General features: G+C 49.9%; 2 protein-coding genes across 3 annotated transcripts; both read left to right on the forward strand.

Annotated features, from left to right (window-relative positions):
- Positions 1-703: 703 nt before the first annotated feature.
- tmem9 (transmembrane protein 9) lies at positions 704-2685 on the forward strand. Of its 2 annotated transcripts, none has more exons than XM_076171868.1 (6): positions 704-799; positions 928-1013; positions 1643-1734; positions 1907-2015; positions 2104-2235; positions 2313-2685. In XM_076171868.1, the coding sequence occupies exons 2-6, from the start codon at positions 948-950 to the stop codon at positions 2475-2477; spliced, it is 564 nt and encodes a 187-aa protein (XP_076027983.1). In that variant the 5' UTR covers positions 704-799; positions 928-947; the 3' UTR covers positions 2478-2685. The 2 variants fall into 2 exon arrangements, with proteins under 2 accessions (XP_076027983.1, XP_076027984.1); XM_076171869.1 differs by having other exon boundaries at positions 2337-2685.
- A 135-nt stretch (positions 2686-2820) lies between these two features.
- cacna1sb (calcium channel, voltage-dependent, L type, alpha 1S subunit, b) lies at positions 2821-21212 on the forward strand. Its single transcript, XM_076171870.1, has 45 exons — positions 2821-4807; positions 6042-6147; positions 8001-8140; positions 8408-8541; positions 8659-8811; positions 8926-9131; positions 9209-9312; positions 9424-9569; positions 9645-9726; positions 9825-9985; positions 10075-10300; positions 10389-10596; positions 10685-10805; positions 10906-11020; positions 11118-11217; positions 11310-11379; positions 11706-11838; positions 11927-12056; positions 12159-12218; positions 12348-12454; positions 12569-12656; positions 12791-12898; positions 12982-13034; positions 13186-13332; positions 13586-13787; positions 13900-14058; positions 14708-14818; positions 14909-14992; positions 15564-15611; positions 16320-16346; positions 16425-16550; positions 16639-16704; positions 16792-16883; positions 16973-17132; positions 17224-17351; positions 17425-17521; positions 17625-17727; positions 17814-17915; positions 18000-18133; positions 18464-18589; positions 18781-18998; positions 19075-19139; positions 19218-19264; positions 19344-19418; positions 19528-21212. The coding sequence occupies exons 1-45, from the start codon at positions 4623-4625 to the stop codon at positions 19861-19863; spliced, it is 5589 nt and encodes a 1862-aa protein (XP_076027985.1). The 5' UTR covers positions 2821-4622; the 3' UTR covers positions 19864-21212.
- Positions 21213-21633: the final 421 nt, after the last annotated feature.

Below are 21633 nucleotides of genomic sequence, written 5' to 3' on the forward strand. Positions count from 1 at the left end.
TTTGGGTTGGAGCGCAGGTGACCGGGGTTAGATGGAGGGTGAGGTTGTGCTGTTCACACTCATATCATTGCTCATTAGAGGAATAACCAAGGTCTCAATTGATCTCTGTGACCACGAGCTCAAGTGGTTCAGGCTGAATTTGTGAGCCATTGATTTCTATGGCTTATTAAAGGTATGAGTAGCTTACTATACCGGGAGACGTGAAGGCAGCATTACCTGGAAATGGAGGTATTGATTGGGTCAGGGAGGCGGGGGTGGTTACATTCCAAATTCCACCAGGGAGACGAGACGTGACATCAAAAACAGTGTTGACGCAAACATATGGGGGAATATAGCGATGAGTCACGTCTTCCTCAGCCGAGTCATAACTAAAGAATATGTGAGACCAAGTAGGAAAATAGATTATACAGTTATATGGCTTATTGCTACAACTGTGCGTGGTTCATGGTGTGTAAGATGGTTGTTAAATTAATTACAAGATGATTGAATATTTGATTTATTTCTATATTATGAGGCGATTACTTTTATTATAATGTTGGTGGATGTCACTAACAAATAAACACTGATTTAAAATAGATTCTTTCTTTCTTTCTTTCTTTCTTTCTTTCTTTCTTTCCTATTCTACCTCTGGTCGCCATACTTCACATGTCCAGCAGGTGGCAGTGTGACTGTATTTTCGTTTTCTTTTACAAATCCCCTTCTGACGACAACCCGGAAGTAGGAAGAGGAGCGCTCGTTATCGGCCGTGTTTTGACTCCATTAATGATACGCACCGGAGCAAACACACGTCTGCGACACTGTAAGTAAACGAAATTCTCCGCCTTAAGTAAACACTGCATCGTTGTATCAGTAGCATTAGCTTGCAAGCTAGCGGCCCGCTGCTTCGTCAGGGTCCTGCGGTTAAAGTGTTCGTCTGTCCCGCTGCAGGTGTTTTCCTCTGAGGGAAAATGTCCGGCACGCAGAAATGCTGGTGGCTCTTTATGGCCGCGGCGGTAACTGTGGCGCAGGCAAAGGTAAACACGGACAAGACGAAGAGATGTTACTGTGTGTGTGTGTGTGTGTGTGTGTGTGTGTGTGTGTGTGTGTTCATTAATATCAAAATGCGTCTCTAATTCTCTTTATATTATTAATTGTCTTAAAGGCGCAGTACGTCTTTTAATCATGTTGTCTTCATTTTATGACGTCGTGATGATGTTGACGTTTTCAAGTTTAGGTGCTCAAAGGTCAAGTGCAAGTAAATCGTTATGCGTCAAATAAGTAACGGTACAAAATTAAATACAGTAAGACAATAAAGTGACAGTTTATGAAGCCTGTAATGTTTAACAGACAGAGCAAAGTCCATGAGAAAGTGGGTTTACGGGCTCGCAGGTACAATAAACTAATGTAAATATGTATCAAAGCATGAGGTCTAAAAGATGCAACAAGAAAGAGAAACACAACCACATTAATGGAGTTGGTTCAGGGTGTAATGTTTAGGAGTCTATGTAACAAATGTCACACGATTGTGCCGAATAATACGTAACGTTTCCATGTTAGTGTGTGAGGTGAAGGGTCTAATGCAGTAAAGATAATAAGACATGATTGAGACGTTTAGAGACGTGTGAAGTGTCTAATCTGACCTGACTGTACTGAAACTTTGCAGAGTTTTGAGGACGTGCGCTGCAAGTGTATCTGCCCCCCGTACAGGAACATCACAGGCCACATCTACAACAGGAACGTCTCCCAGAAGGACTGGTAAGAGAGAGAGGACACACACACACACACACACACACACACACACACACACGAACACATAAACAACCTCTCCAGCAAGAACGTCTACTGAATCAGGAAGTTTCATAGTTCACCAATAAAGTAAAGATGTGTGTCGGGGGGCTGATGTGTGTTAATCTGCTGTGTTGCTTAGTACCTGCCTCCATGTGGTGGAGCCCATGCCGGTGCCGGGACACGATGTGGAGGCTTACTGCCTGCTGTGCGAGTGCAAGTATGAGGAGCGCAGCAGCAACACCATTAAGGTAGTAGGAGTGTGTGTGTGTTAACTGTGTCACTTTGCTGGAGTTGTGAGTCTCTTTGTGTTAATTGTGGCCTCTGTTTACGTCCCAGGTGACCATCATCATCTACCTGTCTGTGGTGGGCGCCCTGCTGCTCTACATGCTCTTCCTCCTCCTGGTTGATCCTCTCATCCGCAAACACGACCCGTACACGCAGCCGCTGCACAACGAGGAAGACTCTGAGGTGCGGACACACACACGCGAGCCGTCTCCACCTCTCCTCGCCTCATTTCAGCCCGGAGTGTGACGTGTTGTTTGAAGCTCTTTTGTGTGTCGCATGTGCAGGAGATGCGCCCGCAGGTGGACAACGCTCAGGGCCGAGGGAACACGGTGCTGGAGCGGGTGGAGGGGGCGCAGCAGCGCTGGAAGAAGCAGGTGCAGGAGCAGCGCAAGACCGTCTTCGACCGCCACAAGATGCTGAGCTAAAGCGTGGAAGCTGCTCTCACACCCGGGCGTAGAGCAGGTGACCTCGCATCACGTTCACCAGCTGCACTGTTTGTAATGCCTGGCTCAACGCGCACACACACACACACACACACACACACACACACACACACACACACACACACACACACACACACACACACACACACACACACACACACACACACACACACACACAAACACACACACACATCATTGGTGTTTTCATCACTGAGAAACATTTTAGGAATCCTGATCTAATGGGAATCGGATGTTTTTAATTTATTCAGTCTAAGCTTTGTAGAGTCCTAATGGATGCAGAGTCATCTCTGTCATCTCAGTCATTTCAGATATGCACGTATTAAAGCAATGCAGCTGGTCAGGAATGTGTTGATAATGACAGATTTATGTAGACATGAGAGTGAAGCCGTGTGTGAGCTTTGTTCCGATGGGTTCGTTTGCCAATTAAGTGAATTACACAGCTTTGTTTTCTTGAAGTTGATGAAGTAACGATATGCTAATAAGAGGAGGAAGAAGGTGTTGTTTTTATTGTGAATGTTCAGCTCAGTTCCCCCCAGAGGAAACCCGAGGATCCCTCATGTGCCGGTGCCAAGCAGAGCACGTCCTCCTAGTCCAGCACTGTATGGACTCACTCATTTCTCCCTTGATTGCTTTGCGTGATAATGTAAGTATACTGAGTAACGTTTGCACAGATCTCACCCTGCTATTCGCTTCTTTAAACCCCTCATATTGCACGAATAGGTGAGTTAGGATTGTAAGATATGTTTGGCGGCGCTGCCTGTACGATGCCTCCACGTGTGTTAGAGCGTTTAAGAGTCGAACCTGATGATTTTGGACGATATTAACTAAAGTTGGGGAGGATTAGTGTCATAATCTAACGAGCGTGTTTGATGGCGTGTTTACCCCCCACAGAGAAACACGGAGGTCGGTACATTTAACAGCTTTACAGGCGTTCTTATGTGAGTCATATAATAATGTGGATGTGCATCTTTACTGCTGAAGCTCCCTACAGGGTCATGTGAGTCATTCAAAGACTAGATGACCTCACGCCCCATGTGACCCGCTGATGTTTATTTATTTGTGACGTCTATTTGACCACACATGTTAATTTAAAGAGTAATTTCATATTGCAGGTATTTGTGTTTTTGTATGTGTCTGATTTGTTTTGTTGCACTGCTCGTGTCTGCGTTCAGCTCGGTGAAAAATAAAAAACAAAACTGGTTGAGCTCATATTTGTGTTTTATTGTCCTGTAATACCGCTGTCGAGCACCAGGGGGCGACAGAGTTCACATTATGGCGCCGTTGAGTGTATTTGCACTGTTTTGTAATTTGAGCTCCGGGGCTGTAAATTGAAATGTTTCATCTGTAGAAACTGAAGAGCTGCAGAGTTTAATCAGCAGATTGATTTCAGTTTTATTTGATGTGTTGGCTCTCTGACATATTAGATCTCACCTCCAGGCAGCAACATTAAACTCTTTCTGCCTATATGATCATTTTACATTCTGCTATTCTGACGCCAGCCGTCTCAAGTGGTTCCTTAATCCTTTCACACTTATTTCTTGTCTCTTTCTGTCGCTTTCATCGCCCCTGTTCAGACTCTTAACACTCCTCTCCATCTGAACCGTCTCTAATGTGACACGGTGGCCTTATGGTCTCATTCTGCCACTTGTAGACCCTCAAACTGTTCCCCCCATGTTTGTTATGCTCCAGTCTTCTCCTGCTGCCCTGCCCCAACCCCCCATGATCCCATCTACTCCCTTCTTACACCTTCTACCCCCCACCCTCATAACCATCCCCAAGCATGGCCTGTCGGTGCTTCAGGGTCTATATTTAAACTACGATGGGGCCAACTGCTCCTCCAGCCGCTCTGGGCTGCTATTATTTTTCCCTGCCCAGTGGGCTTTTTCTGTCAGAAGCCCTCAGCCAGGAGGAGCGGCCCGTCTGTGTGAGGGAGACGGGAGTCAGTGGGAGCGAGAGAGAGGCCGGTGGAGGAACACACACACACACACTCGGGGGAACCTTTTCCTTTCCAACAGGGACATAAATCGGTTCTCGATTTGGGAATATCTACAGTGAGAGGACACTTTTCTCCGGGATAGAGAGCTCGTCCCAGCCGGAGCCATCAGGATGGCGGCCAACGGCGAAGCGGCCAAGCCGATCATCATGAACGAAGAGGAGCTGAAGAGGAAGCAGAGGGAGAAGCTGAAGAAGCTTCAGGCCACCGGAGGAAACCCTCGACCCGCACGCACCCTCTTCATGTTCACCCTCAAGAACCCTTTCCGCAAGGCCTGCATCAACATCGTGGAGTGGAAGTATCCTTTATTCTCTCACACACACAGTCACCTGTAGAGCAGCCTACACACAGCCAGTTGATTGTCATGTTGGTTGGTCTCAGCCTGGATGAAGCTGCTTCTCATGCCAGGCGTTGGCAGCCGAGTCACCTGTGAGAGATTCTCCTTCCTGTCGTGTTAAGTCTCTCCCTGAGGTGTTAAGACGTTTGTTATGTATCTGGCTGCTCCGTGTCAAAGTCGACCGTGAGCCCTTCTTCTTTTCGCTCTGTGTTTGTCGCAGGCCTCGGCAATTTACAGCTGGCAGACAAATCGAGTCGACAAATTAAAGCTGCTTACCGAGCGCCGGGGCTCGCTGGCATTCTGCTTTTAATGTGGAAAGAGCCGCGCTGGATGGCTTGGCGCTCAGTCAGGCTGAATCATGAACACAAGGCGTCTGCTGAGTGATGTGAAGGCCTCCAGAGGGGATTTCTGCTTTTAGTATCAATCACTCCTCAGATCACACACAGGTTCTCTCTAAAATAGGTGTTTATTCTAGGGAACGTATTGCTTTTGTAAGTCTTTAGTTAATGTTAATTGAGTGACAGCAGCTTTTAGAATCATTTAAACTGGAACACATGAACGTAGAGAGGTTGATTATGTTCCATAATGTAAAGTAACCCAGTGTGATGAGCAGTTTGGTTGAGGAGCTCTGTATCATGTTATCATATGGACTTTTTGCAGCAGTGGATTAACAACACTGCTGTGTGTTTACGCCGCACACACACAATTTAGTCATTAGAAGCAAAAACTCTCTTCACATTCTTTCATAATTAGATTTGAATCCCATCAGCAGCCACAGACTTTAAAATGGATCAATACCTCAGGTCAGAAGCAGCGCTGGTTCATTTCTCAGTAAAGTGTGTGTGTGTTTAAATGCTCTGCTCATATTCTGGGTGTGAGCAGCTGTTCAGTGCCATCACACACACACAGGAGACATGATGCTGAGCTGGCAGGGGAATTCCCCCGCAGAGCCCCCTGGGGGTGAGAATGGACCCCTGCAGCAGACCAGATTACACCTCGCCGCTCTGCTCGCTGTTAGAGAACGGTTTGACGTCCTGCGTGTTTGCTGGCATGTGAAGCACAAACAGATAACAGACTGAGCTTCATCCAGTCAGGCCTCACAGTTGGTAAACAATGAATTAGATGTTTAGGGTGATGTATGAGTGTGCGTATGCGTGTGTGTGTGTGTGTTGTGATCCTGAACTCCCTGGCCCAGAACCTTTGAGTACATCATCCTGCTGACCATCTTTGCTAACTGTGTGGCCTTGGCTGTGTTCCTCCCCATGCCAGAGGAGGACAGTAACAACACCAACACCAACCTGGTGAGTATCAACGTAAACACACACACACACACTGAAACAGACACTGACTGAACGGTGACATCACCTCCCTTCCTCTGTACAGTCAGTCACTGGTGCCCTCATGCAGTGTAACCTGCAGGTGACTTAGCATCAGATTGTGTCAGCGGCTCCTTTAAGCTGAGTCCAACACGGCGGGCCGAGCGCTCCAGCTGGTCACAGTGTGCGCCGGTGCCAAGTCCTATTTACAAAATGCCTCACACACACACAACTGGGCTCTTAACTTAGCGTGCCACCTGCGCCCGCACACCGACAACCATCAACATGAAAACCATCAAAAGGCCGGGCTGCTTTAGTTTAATCCTCCCTGATCAGAAGCTGCTGACGGGAAGAAACACAAGAATGAAGGGGAAACGTAACGGGACGGGCCAAAGCGGTAACACGGTGACACGTCTGCATGACTTCCTCCTCCCTGGACGGCGGGTGACTCAGTCTGCTGTGTTTAGATAGCCCAAAGCGAGCGGGACGGCAGGTGTTTGCTCCCAGGATGCTGGATGCTTGTGTGTATCGAGGGGCTTTCTGTATTTAGACCCTGTACATACGTGTGCTGTACGTGTGGACTGGAGGCTGGACACACACAGGCTCCTGTCATGTGTGAACATGTTCTCATCTCCCTGCTGAGGTTTGTGTTTGACCCCCTTTCCTCTCCAGGTCTGACCCCCCCCCCCCCCCCGGCTCAAATGCCATCAGTCAATATCAGCCTCCACCCTACACGACCTCATCGCTCAGCTAAAGGTTAAAGATAATGTCAGCCTCGCTCACACAACAAACTGATTTAGACCCGCTGGCAAAATTCATGCCGCCATTTAATCCTGACCCCCGTTTCTTCATCATTCCTGACCCACACGCCTCAACTCTTCTGGTCAGATCCCTCCGAATTCTCAGTGGGTCATGCCAGAGATGTGTGTGTATGTGTGTGTGTGTGGGGTGGGGGGGTTAGGGTGTAAGAGAAGCTGGTCAGAGGTAGAATGTCCCCCCCCCCCCCCCCCCCCCCCACCTGTTGCTCTCAGAAGTAGGTCGGCCCAGACGGTGCAGGTGAACGCAGGGCCGTCCAGTCCCGCCTCCTGTAACTGTGACTGCAGCGTGATTTATAATGGTACGACCCGCTGCATCACGCCACTGCAGCCTGACGCCACTGCAGCCTGACGCCTCGCCCCACTCGCTTTAATTTGATGGACAGCGTTTCTTATGTAGGAGTCGATAAATCTAAGTAATCTTCTTAATGTATGCACGCACGCTGGACCTCGGGGCTCAGGCTGATTAGAGACTTGCGGCCCGCAGCTGGACTCAGACTCAGACTCAGACTCAGACTCAGACCGCCTCATTTGTCTAATAGGATGAGAGGGAAGTAAATAGCTGAGATCATTTATATGGCTCTTTAAATTAGCTGAGGTTAGTTGTGATGGTAATTAGAGCTGAATGCCCACAAGAGCCTCAGCTCATCTGACTCCTCCCACTGCTGCTCTATTAGACTGAGAGGGAAGATCAAACAAAGTCAATCAATCTAAGCCTTTACATTACAGGTCCATTGTTTTGGTGTCGTTGCCGTGGACATGGTCACACACACACACACACACACACACACACACACACACACACACACACACACACACACACACACACACAGTCCAGTCTGAGGAAAGTCAATCAAATGGTCAGCAGTGTGTGTTTAGGACGTTTACTGTAAAAGTATCAGCTTCTATTCTCACTCCAAACTGCTTCAGAGCCAGAGTTCCTCCAGTGGAGCGCCGAGAATAGACTCTGCACGGTGTAAATATTATAAAATCTCCTATCTGTGTGTGTGTGTGTTTCTTCAGGAAAGTCTGGAGTATATCTTCCTGGTCATCTTCACCTTGGAGTGCTTTCTGAAGATAGTGGCGTATGGGCTCGTATTCCACGAGGGCGCCTATTTACGGAACTGTTGGAACATACTGGACTTTGTCATCGTCTTCATGGGGTAAGATGAGATCTGGACTGTAGGTGGATATCAACCAAAGGCCAACGGCCGCAGCTCGGCTTGACCACATCCTTCACTTTATAAGTCACCGGCTTTGGCACGTCGACACGTCTAATTAACCCTATAAACTTGTTCCAGGTGTGAGAGAGGGAAACTGTTACAAAGTGCAGCGTTTGGCAATCAACTGAGTTAATATTTTGAGTAGCATTGTCTTCATGAACCATTTGATGGACTGAACACTTAGAGCTCCTCCTTCTCGCCCTGCAGCCTCTTCACCTTTGCCTTGGACACCATCAACATGATAGCAGGTGTGCCGATGGAGAAGGGTGGAGGCTTTGACATGAAGGCGCTGAGGGCCTTCAGAGTGCTGAGACCTTTACGCCTCGTCTCCGGCGTCCCCAGTAAGGACTTTAAACTCTCACATTGTTTTAGAACATGCATTCATGGAGGAGGGAAAGTGTTTGAGGACTTGAGGTTGAGCTCCAGTGTGACAATGTGGTTTTGTTGTTACCATCCAGGCCTGCAGGTGGTGATGAACTCCATCCTCAAGGCCATGCTGCCCCTGCTGCACATCGCCCTGCTCGTCTTCTTGCTGGTCACCATCTATGCCATCATGGGACTCGAGCTCTTCAAGTGCAAAATGCATAAGACCTGCTACTACACTGACACAAGTGTGTGTGACACAGCTGCACTCCCCCGCATGATTCCAGTCTTTGTTACTTGGAGGTACATTCATGTTCTGCTCTCTTGTTGTTGTTGTTGTTGTTGTTGTTGTCCTCCTCCAGATATCTACGCCGCAGCAGAAGGCGAGCTGCCGGCGCCTTGTGCTCAGGCTGGTAACGGCCGGCGCTGCACCATCAACGGCTCCGAGTGTCGGCCCGGCTGGGAAGGACCCGACAACGGCATCACGCACTTTGACAACATCGGCTTTGCGATGCTCACGGTGTTCCAGTGCATCACCATGGAGGGATGGACCAAAGTGCTGTACTGGGTCAGTGTGTAACCTTCACCTTCATGTCCCAGGTGCTGATTGTTTCAACGTCACGCTGACCCGGTTTGGTCTCTCAGGTCAATGACGCCATAGGGTGCGAGTGGCCTTGGATCTACTTTGTCCCCCTCATCCTGGTGGGCTCCTTCTTTGTGCTCAACCTGGTTCTGGGCGTGCTGAGTGGGTAAGACGCCTGTCTGTCTGTCTGTCTGTCTGTCTGTTACACCTCATCTCCTGAGCAACAACGAAACGCAAACGTGTGTGGCATCGATGAACGTGTTGTTGCTCTGCTCAGGGAGTTCACCAAAGAGAGAGAGAAGGCGAGGTCACGTGGAGAATACCAGAAGCTGCGTGAGCGCCAGCAGCTGGACGAGGATCTCCACGGTTACATCGAGTGGATCACACACGCTCAAGTGCTGGATGCTGACCGGGAGGGCCAAGGTCAGCACCTGAACGCCCCTCAGCACCTTCACATGTAGAGACGCTGCTGTCTCTCAACCTTTCTCCTCTTCTCAGGACTCCTGCCTTTGACCAATGGGGACGGTGACGGAGACAGCCTGTACAACCTGGAAGGGAAGAGTCGAGTCGTTTACTACTAGTGAGTCGGTTTGTGGCTATCAGAGACCTTGTTCTTGTAACCGATGACGAGTCGTATCCATGGCAGCACAGACAGTGACCTCAGTGTTTGTGTTTCAGTCGCCTGGCCCGTCGCTGGAACCGGTTCTTCAGGATGAGATGTCTGGTGTATGTGAAGAGCAAATCCTTCTATTGGTTGGTTATGGTCCTGGTGCTGCTCAACACTTTGACCATCGCCACAGAGTTCCACCACCAGCCTCAGTCCCTCACCTCTCTACAAGGTGGACTCATATACATGAACGTAGCGTCAGCATGACCCCCGTCCCGCTCTCCTTCATGCTGTCTCTCCTCTGCATGTTTCTCTGGACAGATGTGGCCAGTCGTGTCCTGCTGGTGCTGTTTGTCTTGGAGATGTTTGTGAAGTTGTACGCTCTGGGCCCCAGGACCTACTTCATGTCTCTGTTCAACCGCTTTGACTGCTTCGTGGTGTTGTGCGGTATCCTGGAGATGATCCTGCTGTCGTCGGGGGCCTTGGCCCCCCTGGGCTTCTCGGTGCTCAGGTGCATCCGGCTGCTCAGGATCCTCAAAGTCACCAAGTGAGTCTTCCTCCCCCCTCACAGAGACGAGACACACACAATAAGGTTTAAATGATCATAAACTGATGTGACCTTGTTCTCCTCTCAGACACTGGACCCCTCTGAGTAATCTGGTGGCCTCTCTCCTCAACTCCGTCCGCTCCATCGCCTCCCTGCTCCTCCTCCTCTTCCTCTTCATCGTCATCTTCTCCCTCCTGGGCATGCAGGTGTTTGGCGGGAAGTTCAACTTCACCGTCCACAGACAGCGACGCAGTAACTTTGATAACTTCCCTCAGGCGCTCATCAGCGTGTTCCAGGTGAGTTAGAACCACAGAAGAAGAAGAAGAAGAAGCTCTCTGTGGATCTGACTCCATCTCACATCTGTAAACCTGCTCTTCCTCTCAGATCCTAACAGGAGAGGACTGGACCAGCATCATGTACAACGGCATTATGGCCTACGGAGGCCCCAAGATCCCCGGGATCCTGGTCAGCATCTACTTCATCATCCTCTATGTGTGTGGAAACTGTATCCTTCCTCTGCTCTCACATCTTCATCCTGGTATTTGCTACATTCACTCTGCTGCCACTTCTCACTTCTTCTGTTCCCCTGAGCTGAACCCAACCAGACATCCTCCTCAACGTCTTCCTGGCCATCGCCGTCGACAACCTGGCAGAGGCCGAGAGTCTGACCTCGGCTCAGAAGGAGAAGGCCGAAGACAAGATGAAGAAGAAGCTGATGAGGTGGGTGATTGGTTGAGCAGAGGAGGTGTCGGCGACAGCGGGGTTGAGATGTGAAGCTCGCCGTCTTCAACTCCGTTCCTCTTTTTGTCCCGTTCAGATCCAAAAAGCCAGACAAGACGGACGAGGAGAGAGAGAGGATGGCCAAGAAGCTGGCAGAGCAGAGGTCCAAGATCGAGGTCATGCCCACCACAGCCAAGGTGCGTCTGGCTCCACGTCACCTTCACACACTCCTCACACTCCTCACAGCAGGAAGATGTAACCTCCTCCTCCTTCTTCTTCTTCCTTTCAGCTCAAAATCGACGAGTTTGAGTCCAACGTCAACGAAGTGAAAGATCCGTTCCCACCTGACGACTTCCCAGGTAACACAGGAAGTCTCCTTTCTCAGGGAGGAGGGTGTGAGTGAGTGTGTGTGTGTGTGTGTGGACTCCCAGCTCTGAGCGATGTCACGGTGTAATTATAGTAATAACCTGTTATTATTATTAGCTGTGGACGTAGACAGGCAAAGACTTTAGCAGAGTCTACAGTTGCTCTATTTTCTCTCTGCTCCCGTCACGACCATATAAAGAGTCCCTGCTGCTGCGTCAGGTGAGATCCTGGTTTTGTTCTCTGGCGTCTGTGATGTTTGAACCTGTAACATCAGGTCAGAGAGTCTTTGTTCTGAGATGATCTGCTGCTTTCCATCCAGGCGACGACGAGGAGGTGGAGCCCGAAATCCCCATCAGCCCTCGACCCAGACCCATGGCCGACCTGCAGCTGAAGGAGGAGGCGGTTCCCCTGCCTCAGGCCAGCTCCTTCTTCATCTTCGGCCCTCAGAACAAGTGAGAAGCGGCCGCTCTTCCTGCACACTGAGTGAGAACAGATCTCAGTTTGCTTTATTTTTTGGTTGATGTCCACGATGTGAACCAGGTTCCGTAAGCTGTGCTACAAGATCATCAACGCCTCCTCCTTCACCAACCTGATCCTCCTCTTCATCCTGCTCTCCTCCATCTCCCTGGCGGCTGAGGACCCCATCGACCCCCAGTCCTTCAGAAACAAGGTAAAAACCGCTGCCAGAGCTGTCGACACACTTTCACACGTCCGTAGAGGAGTGTGTGTGTGTGATCTCAACCCCTCTGTGTGTGTGTTTGTCTCTCTTCAGATCTTGGCCTATGCTGACATCGTCTTCACAACTGTGTTCACCATTGAGATTGTACTGAAGGTAAACTTAACAAGCAGCAGCAGGTTCTCATAAGGAGAGGCAGAGTGGCTCACATAGAGGGGACCGGCTGAGCGGCACCTCTGCTCGCTCTTTGTCCTGATGCTCCTGAACTCTTGTTGTGTTTGTCAGATGACGGTGTACGGAGCGTTCATGCACGAGGGCTCCTTCTGCCGCAACTCGTTCAACATCCTGGATCTGATCGTGGTCACTGTCTCGCTGCTCTCCATGGGGATGGAGTGAGTTCGGGGTTTTCTTTAGGGATCTTTACATGATAGAAAGTCTTCATATTGTGTGTGTGTGTGATGTGTTTGTTGGCACTCAGACTTCTGGTTGTCCCGTGTGTTGTGCAGGTCCAGTGCCATCTCTGTGGTGAAGATCCTCAGGGTGTTGAGGGTGCTGAGGCCTCTGAGAGCTATTAACAGAGCTAAGGGGCTAAAGGTACAACACACACACACACACACACACACACACACACACACACACACACACACACACACACACACACACACACTTCTACAAATCCCTGGTAGTACTCTTAATGACTCACTCCTTGTTCGTGTCTCTGTCTGCAGCACGTGGTCCAGTGTGTGTTCGTAGCCATCAAAACCATCGGCAACATCGTCTTGGTAACGATGCTGCTGAACTTCATGTTCGCCTGTATCGGGGTTCAGCTGTTCCGGGTGAGTTTCCCAACATTTGAAGTTAACAACACAAGACTATAGATTGCGATACTGAGTTATAAATGCATCACTTCTCCGTTCAGGGTAAATTCTACAGCTGCACAGATTCGTCCAAGATGACGGCGGAGGATTGCCAGTAAGACGAAGCTCCTCACTCTGTCACGTGTCCAGCTGTGTGTGTGTGTGTGTGTGTGTGTGTGTGTGTGTGTGTGTGTGTGTGTGTGTGTGTGTGTGTGTGTGTGTGTGTGTGTGTGTGTACTTCACCCATCTCTCTCGTCTCCTCTCAGGGGGAACTTTGTAAAGTACCAGGAGAACTCTCTGGAGGACACGGTGGTGGCGCCCAGAGAGTGGGTCAACAGCGACTTCAACTTTGACAACGTGCTCACCGGCATGCTGGCTCTCTTCACCATCTCCACCTTCGAGGGCTGGCCCACGTGAGTACGGCGGAGATTGATCTTCATCTGATCAAACGCCGTCTGTGATTTGATTCTCCTCCTCCAATAAGTTTGATGGTGTTAGAGGAGGCCTCTGTCTCATTGCCTGGATATTGTGTTGGAGGTTAACTTCATTGTCTGAGGAGGAGGAGGCAATAAATCCCCCCTGATTCCATCTCTGCTCCGTCACCGTGACCTCAATCCTCCCCATCCTGGCCCCGACGCTCCTGACCCGCCCCTGTCTGCTCCACAGGCTGTTATACAGAGCCATCGACTCAGACCGAGAGGACCATGGCCCCGTTTTCAACAACCGGGTGGACGTGTCCATCTTCTTCATCATCTACATCATCCTCATCGCCTTCTTCATGATGAACATCTTCGTGGGCTTCGTCATCGTCACCTTCCAGGAGCAGGGCGAGCAGGAGTACAAGAACTGCGAGCTGGACAAGAACCAGGTCTGTGGGGAACCCGGAGACTTGTTTACTTGAAGCGTCCTGTTCTCCCAGCTCACCTTCCTACCTTCTCTCTCTCTCTCTCTCTCTCTTTCTCTTTCTCTCCCACCTCCAGCGTCAGTGTGTCCAGTACGCCCTGAAGGCTCGACCCCTGAGGTGCTACATACCCAAGAACCCGTACCAGTACAGAGTCTGGTACATCGTCACGTCCTGCTACTTTGAGTACCTCATGTTCTTCTTAATCATGCTGAACACCTTGTGCCTGGGCATGCAGGCGAGTACACACACACACAAACAGACACGTCATCATGTCACACACACACACACTGACCAACACCAGAGGCCTCATTACTCATTTATGTTTCATAGCAGCAGTTAGGGAAACAGATGTTTTGCCAACGAGCCTTTAAAGAACGCTGAGCGCTGCTGATCGCTCCTTGCTGGAAAATCTGTTTAGTGTTTGTTGCCATCGGATGAATAATTGAGGAGGCTGTTAGCACTGTGAGCTCTGCAGTGTGTGAGTGAGTGTGTGAGGGCCGTAAACACTTCATGCACCTTTGGTTACCTCCAGCACAGAGAGCTCCTCAACTTTTCATCCTTTAGAACAGAGTTTGGTTTGGAGTTTGGCCAACATTTATATTATTTATATTTAAATTTAGCCCATTTTTATACAAAAGAATGGATTATTAGAAAGTATTTCTGTGTTTGACCCAGAATTTAACTCTGGGAAAAGTGGAACAGCCTTTCAAACAGCATTTTGAATACAGGACACAGAATTCCTAATGAAGCTCAGACTTGTTGACGTCTTCAGAGGAGTTAGGAGGATCTGAAGCTGCTCCACATTATAAAGTCCAAACATCACAACATGCTAAATAAATACACGATACATGGACCTAACGCTGGTGTCTGATCCCTTCACACAGCACTGCAACCAGTCGTCCCACGTGACCAAGCTCTCCGACATGCTGAACCTCATCTTCACCGTGCTCTTCACCGTGGAGATGATCCTGAAGCTCATGGCCTTCAAAGCCAAGGTGAGAACTCCTCTCCGCTCGCAGCCTCAAGCTCAGCCTCCACCGTCCCGCCGTCTGTCTGTCTCTGCAACCCTGCGTCTGTCTCCCCAGGGCTACTTCGGAGACCCCTGGAACGTATTTGACTTTGTCATCGTCATAGGTAGTGTGGTTGATGTCATCCTGAGTGAGGTGGACGTGAGTATGAGCCCAGATTTTCTAGTGTATTTGTGCGTTTCACAGATATACACACTATACAGCACAGAGATGTATAGAGTTGTAGCTTAGTAGATGTTTGGGGCGGAAGAGGAAGTAGCTCACAGGACAACATCAGCACTGAGCGCTGCTGTTGGCCGTGACCCCCTCGTGACCCCTGTGACCCCCCCGGCTCAGGTTGGGGGTCAATGTTATGGAAATATTGTGTAATATTTCAGGTTCTGTTCTGTTTGATGTTGAGCACTGCACATGATCACCGTATCACTTAAGGATGCGAGTGTTGTTGTTGTTGTTGTTTTGATGCCACACAGAATGTTTACTCTGGTCAGTCACTGTTTCATCATCCTCATCTTCCTCATCCACAGAACACAAGCTTGCGAGCAAACTCTTGTTTTCTCCCCCAGAGAATCAAATCCATCCTCTGTTTCTGTTTCTTCTTCTTCTTCTTCTTCCTCTCCTTGTTCTACTGCTTCTTCCTCTACGTTTCTTCTACCTCTTCTTCCCCCCCTCCATCCCTCCATCCATCCCTCCATCCCTCCGTCCATCTCCACAGACTGCCCTGGCTGCCAGTGGAGGCCTGTACTGTCTCCATGGCTGTGCTGTAAATATCTGATCTGCACCGCGTCGCACCGCTGCATGGGCATTGCCGTGCCAACACCTCACACGGCTCTGTGCTTCACTAACCACACTTAAGTGCACTTTGGTCCGCCCGTCCGTCCGACTGTCCGTCTGTCTAATCCTACAGCGCAGAGTGAGATTAGAGCTGCATGGATGTTTGTGTGTGTGTGTGTGTGTGTGTGTGTGTGTGTGTGTGTGTGTGTGTGTTTTCGTGTGTTCGTGTGTTCGTGTGTGTGTGTGAATCTCTGTAACTCATTGAAGGTGGAAAATCTCTAAGATCTTAATTTTAATCGTATTTGAGTGAAACGTAAAGCTTAACAAGAAGGGCCCATACCTCCACCAAGGCAGAACAAGCCGGGACAAAATCGGGCTTATTTTACTGATGTGTATAATAATGTTTTGTGAATGTATTCAATCCAAATATGGCATTATTTTTGATTTGCTTTTGAAGAAACTCACAAAAATATTCTTCATTCAATTTTGACTGAATCCTTTTTTAGAAATGTGTGTGTCCTTCTTCCCCCCCCCCGTCTGATTGGTCCGGTCCAAATCCAAACCAATCAGACGGGTGGAGGGAGATTTGACCTCCTTGGTGGACGTTGTGATGTTGTTGTGCTTCCTGTCAGTCAACCTTTCCCTCTGCACCAACATGTGACCTGTCTAACATCCCGTCTGTGGTCTCTCCCTGCAGGACACCAACCCCATGCAGGCTATAGCGGTGAGTCAAACCTCCAAACCCTCTCTGCCGGTTGATCTCCTCTCTCGGGTCTGATCCTCTCCGTCTTGTCGTCCGCAGGCGGCAGAGAACGCCTCCGTCTCCATCACCTTCTTCAGACTCTTCCGTGTGATGCGTCTGGTCAAGCTGCTGAATCGATCGGAGGGCATCAGGAACCTGCTGTGGACCTTCATCAAGTCTTTCCAGGTGTGTTCAGGGGCGTCGTCTTCCGTTTAGTTTCCTGTCTCTGCTGGCCGGCGTTTCGTCTTTGCTGACTAGTTTTTTGTTTCTGAAGGCTCTTCCTCATGTGGCGCTGCTCATCATTATGCTCTTCTTCATCTACGCCGTCATTGGGATGCAGGTAGAGTCTGCAGTATCTGTGCCAGTGTCTTCTTCTTCTCTCTGCTTGAACTCAGTAGATGATTCTGATGATTCTCCCGCTCCTCAGATCTTTGGTAAAGTCTCCTTAGTGGACGGAACCCAAATCAACCGCAACAACAACTTCCAGACATTCCCACAGGCGGTCCTGATGCTGTTCCGGTGAGTGTGTGTGTGACGTAAGATCGGAGCTGCAGAGGGTCAGCGGCTGCGTTGTTCAAACACTGGCCTCACTCTGGTTTTGTGTCCAGCTGTGCCACTGGAGAGGGCTGGCAGGAAGTCATGATGGCTTCCATGTACGGGAAGAAGTGCGACCCCAAGTCTGACTTCCTGCCGGGGGAGGAGTACACCTGCGGGTCCAACTTCGCCGTCTTCTACTTCCTCAGCTTCTACTGCCTGTGTGCCTTCCTGGTGAGCGGCTGAGACGAAGAGTTAGCAGCAAGAAGCGATGATGACAGACACACAACTACAAATCAGCACTTCTCCTTTCTGCTTCCTCCAGATCCTTAACTTGTTCGTGGCCGTGATCATGGACAACTTTGACTACCTGACCCGGGACTGGTCTCTGCTGGGTCCACACCATCTGGATGAGTTTAAGAAGATCTGGGCTGAGTACGACCCGGAAGCCACGTGAGTATCTATGACAACAACCGCACCACACCCACATGACTGAAGTGTGTAACACGCTGATGTGATGATCAAGGGGGAGGATCAAACATCTGGACGTGGTGACGCTGCTGAGACGTCTTCAGCCTCCACTGGGCTTTGGAAAGTTCTGTCCTCACCGAGCTGCATGCAAGGTAGGTTCAGTCACACGGACCAGGATGGGACGGATGCTCAGGAGGAACCTCTGAGATCTTGGTCTTCCAGGGTCCCTAAGTTCTTCTCACTTCCTGTCTGCAGCGCTTGGTTGGCATGAACATGCCGCTCAACAGTGACGGCACCGTCACCTTCAACGCCACCCTGTTTGCTCTGGTCAGAACGGCACTCAAGATCAAAACAGAAGGTAAAGCTCAGCGTTCCTGTTTACTTCTGCTTGATCTACAGACTTCCCTGAACTTGTCCCTTTTTGTCCCTTCCTGTCCGGCCCAGGTAACTTTGAGCAGGCCAATGAGGAGCTGAGAGCCATCATCAAGCAGATCTGGAAACGCACCAGTATGAAGCTGCTGGACCAGGTCATCCCTCCCATTGGAGGTGAGGTTGTCATGGTAACCAGAACACGTTGACCTTCACCCTTTCACCGTCTGATGCTGACGACACGGATTGGTTTGTAAACAGATGACGAGGTGACGGTGGGGAAGTTCTACGCCACCTTCCTGCTCCAGGATCATCTGCGTAAGTTCATGAAGAGGCAGGAGGAATACTACGGCTACAGACCCTCCCAGAAGAACGCCTCAGGGCCAGAGATACAGGTCAGGACCACGGGTTGGACCACAGGCTGGTGGGATCAGTACTAAATCATTATTATGGTGGCGAGAATGCCAAGTAGTATAACGGAATATGACTCAGGAATCGGACGTATGTGGGTCAAAGGTTGATGAATCACCCGTGTAATATCCATGAATTATCCAGACGAGCTCTGCAAGAAGGTCAACGCATCTCGCCTCTCTCAAAGCCTCTAAACAAATCAATAAACACTGCCTCACATCAGCAGCTCTGCTTACATCCCACTTCCCTTCTGGTTCCTCGTTATGTTGGGCGGCTCATCTTCATCTCTCTCCTGTTCTCCTCTCCTCTCCCAGGCCGGTCTGAGGAGCATCGATGAGGAGGTGGCTCCAGAGATGCACAGGGCCATTTCAGGAGACCTGCAGAATGAGGAGGAGATGGACAGAGCCATGCAGGAGAGTGGAGAGGAAGGCATCTACAGAGTGAGACTCACACACACATCCATACACACACACACACATCCAAACACACACCATGCCATCCTGAGCTTGTGTTTACATTCATAACCTGTGTGTGTGTGTGTGTGTGTGTGTGTGTGTGTGTGTGTGTGTGTGTGTGTGTGTGTGTGTGTGTGTGTGTGTGTGTGTGTGTGTGTGTGTGTGTGTTCTTGCAGCGCACACACGGTCTGTTTGGGAACCAGGGGGACTCGTTCTCCTCCGAGCCGGCCGACCCTCAGTCCCCTCAGGTCACCAGCCAGCGGCCCCTCCAGTTCTCTGAGAGCCACCCCGGGTCTCTGCCGGACTCGGCCGCCTTCGGAGCCACCACCGAGTTTTTCCCAACGACGACAGCAACGGAGCCGAAGAACAACACCAACAACAACGCCTTCGCAGAGTGAGTATGGGATGGAGGACGACTGTCTGAGCTGCTGGAGGCACAGGAGAGTGAACAGAGGGTTTTATGTGTGCAGGTTTACATTTGAGAGAGAAGGAAGTCCTGTGAAGTTTTACAACCCCGGCGAGGACGAAGAGCCAGGTACGCCCCGGAACACCGCCGTCTCTGTGTTCACTGCCTCCTTGTGGCAGTAACTTAGTGTTCTCTTCTTTTGTTTAGGCGCTGGACGCTCCTGGAGCTTCACAGTGAGGACAGACAGCACTCAGGTAACACTGACCCGTCTGAGCAGCGTCTGCAGGGAGCCTGAATCACTCCGTCTGGTTGAATACATGTTTTCCTTTGCAGTTCCCATACGACCCCAACTACGGTGACAGCCAGAGTCAGAGCTCCCACACTGCAGCCGACCAGCTGATCCGGGAGGTGAGAGAGGAGCCGTGAGCGTCCTCCGCTTTGATCAAACATCAAATCAAAATGTCCTTATATGTATTTGAAGTCAGTATCTCTAAAGACTTCCTGTTCCTTGTTGCAGGCTCTGGTTAAAGGCGGTCTGTCCTCCATGGCCAGAGACCCGGGCTTTGTGTCGTTGGCCAAGAAGGAAGTGGCCGAGGCCTTGCACGCCCCCGTCAGCGAGATGGAGGGAGCGGCTCGGGACATGCTGAGCGGACGGACCGGCCAAAAGAGGCGTCCCCTCCCCGTCCCCGCCCCTCCTCCCTCCTCCGGGCTCTTCCTGGTTCCTGCCGAGATGGGACAGGAAGCGACCGTCCAGCCAGATCCCGCCGTGAGGAGGAAGAGACGCCCGCTCCCCATCCCCCCTCCCGTGCCCGTCCCCGTCCGGCAGCAGGACGAGGCCGACTCTCACGTTTAACGGCCGCCGCATGAGCTCGACAAGGTTTATGACGCGATGTTACACTTTGGAGCTGTAAGTGGCTCAACTTTAACCTTAACTTTACCAGACTTGTTGCCTGTGCGACTGAGGGGTTTCCCTCTTTGTTAGGCTCTAAGGGGCCTCAGCCGCACGGTGGCTCAGGTTTGATGTATTGTGGCTGAAAGCTATGGAAAGTTAACTGAGGAGAAACATATCTGACAAGAAGTAAACAACCTCTCAGTCTTCAGATTTATGAAACCAAATAAAAACCCTAATTGATCTCCGAGCAGGCCGATTGACGCTCCTTTTTCTTTGTATTGTTTCATGAGGTAATCCATTCCATAGACTCCCGGTGCTGAGCTGAGTGTCTTACTGACGGCTCACTAGAGAGGCAGGATAGAGCGGCTGGTGAGTGGATGTGTGTGTGCCGTGATGGAGCAGCAGCGGGCAGCCGTCTGCACCGATGCAGTTAAGTGAGGGGAAAGAGAAAAGACGGTTTGGTTTGGGTTTTTTTAAGGGGAAAGCGAGACTTTTTCAGCATCCGAGCCGAGAGGAATGTGAATGCGAGAGTTCAGTTCTGTCTTTAAACACAAACGGGCTCTGGTGCTGACGTACGTGACGATGCTGACTCAAGCATTTTTCTTTAAAGCAACGTCCTCTGATGCGACTTGCTGTCTTTCTATTGTTCTTTTTATCGACGTTTGAGTTTTCTGCTGCTCGCCCCCGCCGCCGCACCGTTTACCTCTGCGGCGGAGTAAAGAGAAAGCAGTTTGAAGTCGGACATAAAGGAACATTTAATCTAATTATATCGATTGTTTAACTTGGAAGTCATTCTGTAGTGAAGCGGCGCACTCGGTTGTTTACTTCTCTGAGTGGTTGTTGAGCTCCGCTGCTGCAGATTGTTGATGTTTGTGAGGCTCGATGTTTGTCTTCAGCCGACCTGGAGTCCGGTGCTTTAAGCTTTCAGGCCCTCTGAGGCTCGACCTGTTTATACCAACACCTACAACCACGTCATGTGTTGATATATTGCACTTCTGTCATTTTGTTTATGATTTCACACGAAACATTTTGAGGCCTTTCAGAGGTGTGTTTTGTTTTTTTTTTTACATTCTGATCCTCTTCCTCAGCCCGTTTCTGTCTCTGGTATGTTTGGAGGAGGAGTTCATGAGTGCACTTTATCGCTCACCCAATCACCATGTGTCCCCTTCACTCCTGTGCCTGATGGTTGATGTTACGTTACGGTGTGTTTCACCAGTCGCAAAACAAATAAATCATCCAAACATTCATTTGTGTTAGTAGGTTTCTTATTACCATCAAGCGAAAGTCGACGCAGAAGAAGAAAAGCCCTCCGACAGGTGAGTGAGCATATAATGACATCATAATAAAGTAATGAGGCCGGATGAGAGAGGAAGGATAGGAAGTGTTTCGGTGTTTACTTTTAGATGCTGCCACCAGCACAAGTTACTGAGTGAAAACTGAGGAGCCTCTATAAATAGTTGTGCATAGCAAAGCAAACGCTCCCCCTTATGGAATGGAAAGTGCTGCAGCAAGAGGCAGGGTGCATTGTGGGAAAGTAAATCACATCTAACTGGAAATTGCTTTTACTGAATAAAATACACTGTGATTGCTGAAATTTGTTGCCAAATCCTGAAGAAGTGTCTGGAAAATGTTTGAATTACAGGGAAACTTTTGGGAAAATTATAAGGAAAACTACAGGGAAACTTTCGGGGAAAACTACTACCACCCCTCTTCTCTCTCACTCTTTCTCTC

This window comes from Genypterus blacodes, unplaced genomic scaffold, assembly GCF_046128005.1.
Source record: "Genypterus blacodes isolate CSIRO-AG114 ecotype Tasmania unplaced genomic scaffold, CSIRO-AGI_Gbla_v1 ptg000274l_1, whole genome shotgun sequence".
NCBI lineage: Eukaryota > Metazoa > Chordata > Actinopteri > Ophidiiformes > Ophidiidae > Genypterus > Genypterus blacodes.